Source organism: Phyllopteryx taeniolatus, chromosome 5, assembly GCF_024500385.1.
Source record: "Phyllopteryx taeniolatus isolate TA_2022b chromosome 5, UOR_Ptae_1.2, whole genome shotgun sequence".
Classification (NCBI taxonomy): Eukaryota; Metazoa; Chordata; class Actinopteri; order Syngnathiformes; family Syngnathidae; genus Phyllopteryx; species Phyllopteryx taeniolatus.
Genome location: NC_084506.1, coordinates 13,308,070 through 13,321,369, shown reverse-complemented (window position 1 = coordinate 13,321,369; position 13,300 = coordinate 13,308,070). Strand labels below are relative to the sequence as shown.

General features: G+C 43.8%; 1 protein-coding gene across 7 annotated transcripts in view; it reads left to right on the top strand.

Annotated features, from left to right (window-relative positions):
* furinb (furin (paired basic amino acid cleaving enzyme) b) overlaps positions 1-13,300 on the top strand; it is a 142,942-nt gene that overhangs the window by 111,334 nt on the left and 18,308 nt on the right. For all 7 annotated transcript variants that reach the window (XM_061772877.1, XM_061772874.1, XM_061772878.1 and 4 more), the window contains 4 exons: positions 1,130-1,233; positions 5,593-5,710; positions 5,801-5,980; positions 6,867-6,994. In XM_061772877.1, the coding sequence (XP_061628861.1) occupies positions 1,130-1,233; positions 5,593-5,710; positions 5,801-5,980; positions 6,867-6,994 (530 nt within the window). The remainder of the gene's footprint in view (positions 1-1,129; positions 1,234-5,592; positions 5,711-5,800; positions 5,981-6,866; positions 6,995-13,300) is intronic.

Here is a 13,300-nt window from a genome sequence, read left to right as displayed (position 1 = left end):
TTGTCAGCCAAATTTCAGATTCAATAATTTATCTTTCTTTAATTGTAAGGGTTTTAGCAAGAAAATGCCTGATAACAAAAAACATTTGACATGGCTGAGATGGTAAATCATCTGTATATTTTCAGTCACTGGTCTTATTCAAACTTAAATACATTTGTGTTCTTATGGCATACCAATAATCATTTAAACGTTAAAGTATATCTGACCTAAGGTGTAGGTCTCATCAAAGATCACATTGAGCATGTTTTCCTTGTCATGAGTAATAACCGATCAAAGATTTGTGTGGGAGCTGGGTTCAAAGGGCATGCCTGTAATTTGTATTTGTCAGTGCTTTAGAAGATATTTTTCCAACTCTGATCTCCTGGCAGGGACTACAGACTGTCATCTGTGACAGTGCTCTACTTTATCTCGCTATATCTCATCTCATCTATTAATTTGCCTTACATGACAGATGGATCCATTCAAGAGGAAGTGTTTTGGCGTTCTTCAGTTGCATTACTTCATCATTCGCCCCTACACTGCTTGCTGATGTGACATTGATATGATGGGGAATTTTGTCCATTAAAATCATGAGATGTGCCACAATCCAGGTCTAGAGCATTTCTGACAATTACTGTATTCGCTTTAAAGTAAGCCACAAGTGTGGCCTTCATTTTGGGACTTTTCATTCCTCTTCTTTAAAGGCTACCTTTTGTGACCACCTCGCACCCCAGCAACAGTCATTTTAAAGAGGTCTACACACATTACTACTTGGTGTTGTATCATGTGTTTTACTGTCTTCACAGAACTTTGATGCTAGTGTTTTACACCAACGTTAAAACCATAATATGAAACAGGATAGTTGTCATGGTTAGTTGACATTGTCCTCAGGGCCTCGTCTTTACCTTGCTATTGTATTCTAAAAATGTCCTGCCTTTCCATTGGTAATTGCTGAATCATATTTCAGATAACGGCTATTCAGACTTCTAAGCGTTTTTTACATCCCATTGCCTCTTACTTTTCTTTTGCTCTGTAGTCTGAGATCAGCGAACCCTGACAGCTCATAATATACGATGGGAACTAAATTACCGGTACTCCTTCTGCTGTTGGGTGGCACAAAGATTAATTGGTCTCTTTCCCATCTCTGCAGTATGAATCTGACCTGGAGGGACATGCAGCACCTGGTGGTGAGAACGGCCCGACTGAGACATCTCAGCGCTGGAGACTGGAAAACCAATGGAGTTGGACGCAGAGGTAGTACTGACTGCAGTTGTCTGCTTACTCTAAGCACTGTTGACATCATTTAGTATCAAAAGTATCCGCCTCTGTTTTTACATCTGTCATCGAAATGTCGGACATGCATGATTGGTCAGTGTGTCCGCCATACTGGATGTGGCTGATCCGTCTGAAGTAACGCAAGTAAATGGACTGAACTTCATGAAGCAACAACTTACATGTCGAATTGCTTTGTGTATAATGTGTGTATTAGCCCACGATTCCAGGGAAACTGAATATAAAGAAATGATAGCATACAGTATACTTTATAGCATTGTTTTTTCAGTAGTGGTACCGAGAAGAATCCAGCTTAAGTACATAAGAGTGACAGAGAGAGATGGTAATACAACAGTCCCCTGTTCGCCTAGTTGTTGTTGTTTTTTTATTGTAGTCATTATTGTGCTCTATCTGTAAAAAAATATATATATATAATGTAGTTCAAATGCCAGTTGTCATTTTAAAATGAAGAGCAAGATAAATCATTTCAAAACTTTTCCACCATTAATGTGGCCTATAACCTGTACAACTCTATCCAGCCATCCATTTTCTGAGCCGCTTCTCCTCACTAGGGTTGCGGGCGTGCTGGAACCTATCCCAGCTATCATCGGGCAGGAGGCGGGGTACACTCTGAACTGGTTGCCAGCCAATCGCAGGGCACATATAAACAAACAACCATTCGCACTCACAATCACACCTACGGGCAATTTAGAGTTGTCAATTAACCTACCACACATGTTTTTGGGATGTGGGAGGAAACCGCTGTGCCCGGAGAAAACCCAAGCAGGCACGGGGAGAACATGCAAACTCCACACAGGCGGGGCCGGGGATTGAACCCCGGTCATCAGAACTGTGAGGCAGACGCTCTAACCAGTCGAACACCGTGCCGCCCTGTACAACTCAATTTGAAAAAATAAACCAAAATATTTTCAAGAGGTAAAAATAACTCCATTAGCGCAGTTGTTTATTTTTATTCTTCCTCTCGAAAAGACTTCCTTATAGGTTAGAGCTCACATTATTTTTAACATCACAAAAACCTGGCAGAGGTGTGAAGAGACTTTTTTTATCTACTGTATATTGATATACATTTTCATGGATGGTGACAGACTGAGCAGTCTAAGAGTTTTATCTGTAGAGTCAAGTCTGTGGATTTAGATGGGTTTGCGAATAGCTTTTCTACCCACCAAAATAATCTCACAATACCGCTGTTGTAAGATAATAATAATAGGTCATGTATGTTGCAGGAGTTCTGTTTGTAATGTTAACGTGTATATATATATATTTTTTAAATTAGCCATTAATGATTATTGCAGTTTGTCTGTGTCCCTCATATTTCCATAGAAAACAAACTCATAGTGTTGCTGAACTAAATATGTATTGTCAGAATACTAGTAATACAGAAGGTTACTGTACTTAACAAGCTTGTTACCTTATTCCGCTATCCACAGAGCATCACGTGACCAAACCCAGAAAAACGGGATAGCTGACTTCCGAGCATAACTACAGTTTTATAACATGATTGTTTGAAGTTGAAAAGTTGTTTTCTTTATAGGTGGTGTCTTTGGACAAAAGTTAAATACAGTGCAGTGTAAAAATATTGGCCCCTTTCTCAAATTCTTATACATTTGCATAGTTTCGCCACTTTAATGTTTTAAGATCACACCAATGTAAATATCAGACGAATATGACCCAAATGAACTTAAAATGGTGTTCGTAATTGGAGATTTCATTTATTAAGGGGGGGAAAATGATTCAAAGTTAATTTTCACTGATTACACCGAGGCCTGATTACCTCCAGACCTGTTCAATCAAGAAATCACAAACAGAATCTGTACCAACAAAATCAAGTCCGACAAAAAAATCTAAAAAAGCTGCAACAAAATGACACGATCCAAAGAAAGAAAGGAAATAAAGTAACTGACATCAGTCAGTCTGCAAAGGGTTACAAAAGCCTTTTCTAAAGCTATAGGATACCAGTGAACCATAGGGAGAGCCATTTTCCTCACATGGAGAAAACATGCAACAGTGGCAAACCTTCCCAGGAATGGCCGGCCTCCAAGGGTTACCTTGGAGGCCGGCCACTAATAATATTCTTCCAAACACTTTTGGAAGAATATCATATGCACTAACGAGACGAAATTTTAGCCTTTTGTAAGGTGTGCGTCTCATTACATCTGGTGTAAATGTCGCACAGCATTTCAGAAAAAGAACATCATACCAACAGTCATACACGGTGGTGGTAGTGGGATGGTCTTGGGCTGCTTAGCTCCTTCAGGACCTGGACAACTTGCTGTGATTGATGGAACCATGAATTCTCAGAAAATCCTGAAGGAGAATGTTCAGCCATCAGTTTGTGACCTCAAGCTGAAGCACAATTGGGTTTTGCGGCAGGATAAGATAAAAAGCACACCAGCAAGTCAACTTATGAATAGCTTATTAAAAAATAAAAATAAAATAAAAATAAAGGTTTTGGAGTGGCCTAGTCAAAGTCCAGACTTGAAATGCAGTGGCATGACCTTAAAAAGGCCATTCATGTTTGAAAAAACTTCAATTTCTGCTGAATTCAAACAATTCTGCAAGGAAGAGTGGCCCAAAATATCTCTACAAAGATCTGAAAGACTCACTATCAGTTACAGAAAACGCTTGATTTCAGTTGTTGCTGCTGAGGATGGCCAACCAGTTATTAGGTTAAGGGAGCTATTACTTTTTCACACAGAGCCAGGTAAATTTGAATAGGTTTTTTTTCTTTAATAAATTAAATTACCATTTAAAAACATCATTTTAAGTTTACTTGGGTTATATTTGTCTGATATTTACATTTGTTTGAAGAGCTTAAACATTAAAGTGAGGAAACCATGCAAAAAATGTAAGCATTCGAGAAGCGGCCCAATACTTTTTCACGGGACTGTACATGTACAGTATATCATTTATCGATATAAATCTGATATATGTAAACACGAATAAAGGCTAAACATCGAATGGTGCAATCTTTTGTGGCTTTGTGATGACATATTTTGTTCAAAAAAGACATTGTAGATGTTTAAAATCCCTACGGTTGCGTAATCACGATCCCCTTCACCATCCACCTTAACCGGGAGGAAGTCCTCAGACCCGTTTTGCTGAATGCGGAAGTATATTGCGCATATACCGGATTGCAAGAAACTCATATATTGATTGCTCCGCCCAAGGTATAAATTAAATCTTTGGCTCATCATACTTCTTACTAGTCTAACTGTAATATCAATGTCTTCCACTAATGCAATGACAGCAGTGTGTTATTATTAACAACTTAACAGTATGTACTAAAGAAATAATGTTTTATAGTTGATGTTGTCGTTCTATTAAATTTGGCTTTTTTTTTTTAAATCAAATATCAAATTATTTAAATAGACCAGAACAATTTCGTTTTGTACAGGAAAATAGCCTACACAGATATTTGTGACTGACAGAAAAGTTATACTTTGCAGCTTCATCTACTATTTTTTCTTTCTTAAATTCCTTTTAAAAGCACACACACATACACATACACACACACACACATTTAGTTTTATTCTATGCTACCAAAAACATGTTGGTAGCTAGTTTAATATTAGCTGTTGATGTGTGCTGACTGAGTTGTGATGACTTGCTGAGGTGGTGATTGTTGTGCTAACTTCAGGGAACACCTGAATGTGTGTCCTTAAATTTGTGTAGGAGCCTCCTTTTGGTGTTGCACAGTAAACACCGTAACATATAACTGTTCTGTGACTGTGAGGACTTGATAAGTAACATGATTTTGAAGGTATGGCCATGATGATATTATAGACCAAAGTTGGGGAAAAGACATGTTTGGCGGTCAGTGTGAAAGTGGCTTATTGCTGCAAAACGAGGGGAAAAAATCCATTCAATTTTTTTCTATTCCACTTATTCTTATCAGGGTCGAAGAGGAGCTGGAGCCTATCCTATCCTAGCCTAGCCTGTCATTTCGGAGACTTGAACCTGGGGCGGGTGGTGGGGGTGGGGGGAACTTCAATCTTTCTATGAGCTCATAGCTCATGCATATCTTAGAGGTCTATTGTGCTTCAGTATTATCACTAAAGCCTGCGGCACAGTGTACAAGTGCTTAGCACACCTGCCTCACAGTTCTGAAGTTGGGGGTTTGAATCCTGGCCTCCGGGGCTGGATTAATGAATTGTTACTAAAGCATACACATTTTTGGTTTGTGTATACCCTCAACTATCTACCTTGTTTTTGGGCTCAGCAACCCTCCACACACAATACTCAACAATCTCACCTAATCAATGACCTTGAAAAGGTGCTGGATAAGTAATGTCAATGTAATGTAATGATTTCTTCACACAGTGAGTCACTCATACGGATATGGTATCCTGGATGCTGGAGCAATGGTGGCCTTAGCGCAAAACTGGACCAGAGTGGGGCCGCAGCACCAATGTGTTCACACCATGCTCACAGAACCAAGGTGAGTGGTGAAAGCATCAGTGACCATATTGCTCCTCAGGGGTTTATTTGTGTAGACACGCACTATTAAGCTGTCTTGTCAAATCTGCAGAGACATCGGGAGCAGGCTGGTGTTCAGTAAGAACGTTGATGCCTGCTGGGGACGGCCCGACTACATCAGCTCTCTGGAGCACGTTCAGGCTCGTCTCACTCTCCTTCACAACCAAAGAGGCAAACTGTCCATTCATCTCGTCAGTCCACTGGGCACACGCTCTACCCTCTTGTTTCCCAGGTACACAATGAAACACTCTGGACACTGGTCAATACAGCTTTTTTTTTCACTCTGAATGTCACACATGAAATGAAACAGACCTCGAATGTCTGATGCAGGGTCCCTACACGTGCTAGAAATTCATGCTTGTTTAATTGCATCAACATGTTTTGACATCTGCTTAAATGTTTGCGCAGTGCTTTGTAGTGCTTAAAATTGGAACTGCTGGTATTTCACAAAAAATAGCTGTTGAAGTGAATATGTTGTCTTTTTGGATGGTAAAATGTAATAAAATAATCTAGCAAAAACTCACTTTCTCTACTGACTGGTATTACAAAACATTTATTTTTTACAGCATAGTATAGTAATTTAGATATGATTTTAAATCAGCATTTTCAATATACATATATTTGTTTACGTTTGTGCCTTTCCACAGCTGTTAAATGCTGCTTTAAAATAAATATTGTGTGCCTATAAGCATCTTAAAATATTTTTTTATGATTTCCAAAAGTGACATTGTAATTACTAGGAAAAAGCCTGAATTTTAGGTTGCAACATTTTATTCTATTTTTTAGAATGTTCTGAGAATACTAACAACTTTCAACAAAAGTAATTTGCTGCACTGTTACTTTACCGTTACCACCTTTTGTTATGTCTTGAACTCAATGATTAGCGGGGAAAAAAAATATAGTTGACGGTAAATATGTGGAGGTGTTCCGTGAGAATTTACCTGTGAAATATTGGAAATATTTTTCAAAAATTGCCGTAGGACGTAATGTTAATTAATGTGTAAAAGATAATTAATTTGATTTCAATTTAGTACTATACTCTTGCTTTCTATATTTCTCTGCAAAACATGTTTTTCATTCCGAGACAGAGAAAATTAATACTATCCCTATTCTTGCAGGCCAAATGACTTTTCCACCGAAGGATTCAATGACTGGGCCTTCATGACCACCCACTCATGGGATGAGGATCCTCAAGGCGAATGGACTTTGGAAGTAGAAAATGTTGCAGCTAATAGCCGTGACTATGGTAACCTAATTGGCTTCCATTATTTGTCACTTGCATCACATCAAACCATCCAAAAGAAGTTTTTTTTTAAGCAACATATTACAACAGCGGCACGGTGGTCGACTGGTTATCACAGCTGCCTCACAGTTCAGAGGATCTGGGTTCAAATCCCAGCCCCGCCTGTTTGGAGTTTGCATGTTCTCCCCGTGCCTGCGTGGGTTTTCTCCGGGCACTCCGGTTTGCTTCCACATCCCAAAAACATGCGTGGTAGGTTGATTGAAGACTATAAATTGCCCGTAGGTGTGAATGTGAGTGTGATTGGTTCTTTGTTTCTATGTGCCCTGTGATTGGCTGGCGACCAGTTCAGGGTGTACCCCGCCTCCCGCCCGGAGATAGCTAGGATGGGCTCCGGCAGCCCGCGACCCTAGTGAGGATAAGTCATAAAGAAAATGGATGGATGTATATTACAACAGCAGCACGGTTGTGTGTGCGGTTAAAGTGTCTGCATCACAGTCATTTAACCTTTCTGTGTGGAGTTTGCATGTTATTCTCGTGCTTGCTTGGGTTTTCTCCGAGTACTCTGGCATCCTCTCACATTTCAAATACATGCATGCTAATTATAATTAGTTTGTTTAAGTGTGAATTGTTGTTTTGTCACAATGCCCTGTGATTGACTGGCGACCATTCCAGGAAGTGTCTGGACACTGATCTCCGGCGAGGTTGAACTCTTGACAAAAGTGGAGAAAAAAGATATTGTGTAACACTGTGTGTTGATTTTATTTTTCTGTAACTGCCTTCATTGTGAACCCACAGACAAATTCAAAAAAAGAAAAATATCTCTCCCGCTAACAGCCATTAAATCGTGTAATTAAAACATGAAATAAGTCAAAATGAACAATAAGGCTAACTTAATTAATACAAATAAATAATATGTGGTACATGGAGGATAATAGAAGATGACGGGATGTTTTATTTTGGTGCTGGAGTGAATGCTGTTATCATGACTCAAATGGCGAAAAGGGAAATAAATACAATTATATGGATTTTTAGCGCGGCACGGTGGCCGACTGGTTAGAGCGTCAGCCTCACAGTTCTGAGGACCCGGGTTCAATCCCCGGCCCCTCCTGTGTGGAGTTTGCATGTTCTCCCCGTGCCTGCGTGGGTTTTCTCCGGGTACTCCGGTTTCCTCCCACATCCCAAAAACATGCATGAATTGGAGACTCTAAATTGCCCGTAGGCATGACTGTGAGTGCGAATGGTTGTTTGTTTCTATGTGCCCTGTGATTGGCTGGCAACCAGTTCAGGGTGTACCCCGCCTCCTGCCCGATGACAGCTGGGATAGGCTCCAGCACGCCCGCGACCCTAGTGAGGAGAAGCGGCTCAGAAAATGGATGGATGGATGGATTTTTAGCAAAACTAAATGGGCTGTTGCTAGGTTTTATTGAAGTAATTTTGTGCATAATCCTGATTACTAACTAACTAGCATCAATCAAACTGCAAACTCCAAATCAAATGAAGTTAGGAAGTTGTATAAAATGTAAATAAAAACAGAATACAATGATCTGCAAATTTTTTTTAACCTATTTTCAATTGAATACACTAAGACATGCAAAGACAAGATATTTATTGTTCAAACTGATGAACGTTATCGGATTTTGTTTTGGGTTCCAGTATCCGACATTACCGGTCAGCACAGCACTGCGTCTGGCCAATTCGATGAAATAAACACTACAGTATATTGGCGTATGAGAGAGAGCTGGCCAATTTGATGAAATAAACACTACAGTATATTAGAATAAGAGAGAGAGAGAGAGAGAGAAGGTGCTTGGTGCATGCTATTTTATTACGTTTCAAATGACTTGCGATCTGATTAATCTGATTTAATAGACTTTTTTTAAACCAAGATTGAAAACATCCATCCATCCATTTTCTTAGCCGCTTCTCCTCACTAGGGTCGCGGGCGTGCTGGAGCCTATCCCAGCTGTCATCGGGCAGGAGGCGGGGTACACCCTGAACTGGTTGCCAGCCAAAGATTGAAAACAGAATTGGAAAATTATTCCATAGTCACTGATATTTTTGATGATGCCATGTTGAAATCTTATATACTTTGATTAAGGCTGCAACTGCATATATATATAAAATTATAAATTATAATATCAAAATTGAGACAAATTTTGACAAATTCCTCTGTAAGTGATTTTCAATAGGTTGGTAGCTCTGGCCAGGGCATGTTTACACTGTGTTATATCACCTTTTAACAACACTCAATAAGTGATGATGCAGCCTATCCCAGCTGACTCTGGATGAGTGGCGGGGTACACCCTGAACTGGTCGCCAGCCAATTGCAGGGCACATATAAACAAACAACCATTCACACTCACATTCACACCTATGGGCAATTTAGAGTTTTCAAGTAACCTACCATGCATGTATTGGGGATGTGAGAGGAAACCGGAGTATCCGGAGGAAACCCACGCAGGCATGGGGAGAACATGCAAACTCCACACAGGCGAGGCCGGATTTGATCCCAGATCCTCAGAACTGTGAGGCAGCTGTGCTAACCAGTCGCTCACCGTGCCGCCTTTTGCAAATCATTGTAATGTTTTTATTTACGTTTTACACAATGTCCCAACTTCATTGGAATTGGGGTTTGTAATACCGTTCTGTAGCGTCAAAGTCAGCAGATATAGTAAAAGTGTCTCAGCAACACACAACCAGGTTCACGTGAGGCTAGAACAAGAGGTAAAGCACAAAGATAAAGTATACAGTCGTCGGCCTCTTTCTGTAAATGGTAAAATGGTAAATGGACTGGAGTTATATAGTGATTTATCTACACTATCACAGTGCCCAAAGCGCTTTACAAAGCCTCACATTCACCCATTCACACACACATTCATACACCAATGGGCGACTGCTGCCAGGCCCAATGGGTGCAAATTAGGGTTCAGTGTCTTGCCCAAGGACACTTCGACATGCAGACAGTTGGAGCCGGGATTCGAACCAGTGACCCTTTGGTCACTGGACGACCCGCTCTACCTAGGGCGGCTGTGGCTCATCCTCTTTTTCTCGGTTAGAGTATTTAATCTTTATTGACTGAAACATACAGTATCTCCTTGATTGACCCTTGCTGCCCCATAAGATGGAAGGAATGCATCATATTTTTTCCTACCTCATTGAGCATTGTTGTTCTGTTTTTCCATGGTCAGTTCCATTTGTTTTACCACGTGTGTGTGTGCGTCTTTGTGTAGGTGTGTGTGTGTGATTGTCTCCTCCCTCATCAGCGCCACATATTTCCAAGCTCACCAACGCCCATTTTCATAGGTAGAACTACAGATTGCACCTTTCTTTTGGTGTGAGGCAATGAGAACCACAGCAGTGTTCTATGATGCCAACACGTTGTTATCTTCCCGGCTGGGATATTGTCTGTTGAAGGGCAGAAAGAGGCTTATTATATGCAACGCTGCCCAAACTTGTCAACCTCCTTCTATCCTAGAAAAGTACAAAAGTAAGGAATAAGGAATTAGGACTGGAAATACAATTGTCTGATGAGATTAGTGTGATTGCCCCACTTATTTGTGAAATGACAAATTTTTAAATGTTATCAGCACCAGTTGGAGAAATGCTCATCCAGTATCCATCCATCCATCCATCCATTTTCTACCGGGTCGCAGGGGCAGTAGCTTTAGCAGGGACGCCCAGACTTCCCTCTCCCCAGCCACTTCATCCAGCTCTTCCGGGGGCATCCCGAGCTTCTCACCCGATCTCTAAGGGAGAGCCCGGACACCCTGCGGAGGAAACTCATTTCGGCCGCTCGTATCCGGGATCTTGTTCTTTCGGTCACGACCCACAGCTCATGACCATAGGTGAGGGTAGGAATGTAGATCGACCGGTAAATTGAGAGCTTCGCCTTTCGGCTTAGCTCCTTCTTTACCACAACGGACCGATACAAAGTCGGCATCACTGCAGACGCTGCACCGATCCGCCTGTCGATCTCCCGTTCCATTCTTCCCTCACTCGTGAACAAGACCCCAAGTTACTTGAACTCCTCCACTTGGGGCAGGATCTCATTCTGGAGAAGGCATGCCACCCTTTTCCGACTGAGGACCATGGCCTCAGATTTGGAGGTGCTGATTCTAATCCCAGCCGCTTCACACTCGGCTGCGAACTGCTCCAGTGAGAGTTGGAGGTCACGGCTTGATGAAACCAAAAGAACCACATCATTTGCAAAAAACAGAGATGCAATACTGAGGCCACCAAACCGGACCCCCTCTACGCCTCGGCTGCGCCTAGAAAATTCTGTCCATAAAAGTTATGAACAGAATCGGTGACAAAGGGCAGCCTTGGCGGAGTCCAACCCTCACCGGGAACGAGTCCGACTTACTGCCGGATATACGGACCAAACTCTGACTCCGGTCGTACAGGGACCGAACAGCCCGTATCAGGGGGTTCGGTACCCCATACTTCACAGGACTCCCCGAGGGACACGGTCGAACGCCTTCTCCAAGTCCACAAAACACATGTAGACTGGTTGGGCGAACTCCCATGCACCATCGAGGACCCTGCCGAGGGTGTAGAGCTGGTCCACTGTTCCACGGCCAGGACAAAAACCACACTGCTCCTCCTGAATCTGAGATTCGACTTCCCGACGGACCCTCCTCTCCAGCACCTCTGAATAGAGGTGCTTACCAGGGAGGCTGAGGAGTGTGATCCCCCTGTAGTTGGAACACACCCTCCGGACCACCACCCCAGTCTGCCAATCCAGAGGCACTCTCCACGATGTCCACGTGATGTTGCAGAGGCGTGTCAACCAGGACAGCCCCACAACATCCAGAGCCTTTAGGAACTCCGGGCGAATCTCATCCACCAGTCTTTCTCCATGGCCTCACCGAACTCCTCCCATACCCAAGTTTTTGCTTCAGCGACCACCAGAGCTGCATCCCGCTTGGCCAGCCGGTACCCATCAGCTGCCTCAGGAGTCCCACAGGCAAAAAGGCCCGATATGACTCCTTCTTCAGCTTGACCGCAATCCCCAACGGGTTCGGGGATTGCCGCCACGACAAGCACCGACCACCTTACGGCCACAGCTCCGGTCGGCCGCCTCAGCAATGGAGGCGCGGAACATGGTCCACTCGGACTCGATGTCCCCCGCCTCCCCCGGAATATCAGCAAAGTTCTGTCGGAGGTGGGAGTTGAAACTCCTTCTGACAGGGGATTCTGCCAGACGTTCCCAGCAGACCCTCACAATACGTTTGGGCCTGCCACGTCGGACCGGCATCTTCCCCCACCATCGGAGTCAACTCACCACCAGGTGGTGATCAGTTGAAAGCTCCGCCCTTCTCTTCACCCGAGTGTCCAATACATGCGGACGCAAGTCCGATGACACGACCACAAAGTCGATCATCGAACTGCGACCTAGGGTTTCCTGGTGCCAAGTGCACGTGTGGACACCCTTATGCTTGAACATGGTGTTCGTTATGGACAATCCGTGATGAGCACAGAAGTCCAATAACAGAACACCGCTCGGGTTCCTTCCAGGTCTCACTGTCATTGCCCACGTGAGCATTGAAGTCCCCCAGCAGGACGATGGAGTCCCCAGCGGGCGCGCTCTCCACACCCCCTCCAAGGACTCCAAAAAGGGTGGGTACTCTGAACTGCTGTTTGGTGCATAGGCACAAACAACAGTCAGGACCCGTCCCCCCCGAAGGCGGAGGGAGGCTACCCTCTCGTCCACCAGGGTGAACCTCAATGTACAGGCGCCAAGCCGGGGGGCAATAAGTATACCCACACCTGCTTGGCGCCTCTCACCGTGGGCAATTCCAGAGTGGAAGAGAGTCCAACCCCTCTCGAGAGGACTGGTACCAGAGCCCAAGCTGTGTGTGGAGGCGAGTCCAACTATATCTCGTCGGAACTTCTCGACCTCACACACCAGCTCGGGCTCCTTCCCTGCCAGAGAGGTGACATTCCACGTCCCTAGAGCCAGCTTCTGTAGCCGAGGATCGGATCGCCAAGGTCCCCGCCTTCGGCCACCGCCCAGCTCACACTATGGCCCCTCCCACAGGTGGTGAGTCCATGGGAAGGGGGACCCACGTTACCCTTTCGGGCTGTGCCCGGCCGGGCCCCATGGGTGCAGGCCCAGTCACCAGGCCTGGCTCCAGTGGGGGGCCCCGGTGACCCGCGTCCGGGCAAGGGAAAACGAAGTCCATTGTTTGTCGTCATCATTCGGGGTCTTTGAGCCATGCTTTGTCTCGTCCCTCACCTAGGACCTGATTGTCGTGGGCGACTCTGCCAGGGGCATAAAGCCCCAGACAACTTAGCTCCTAGGATCAC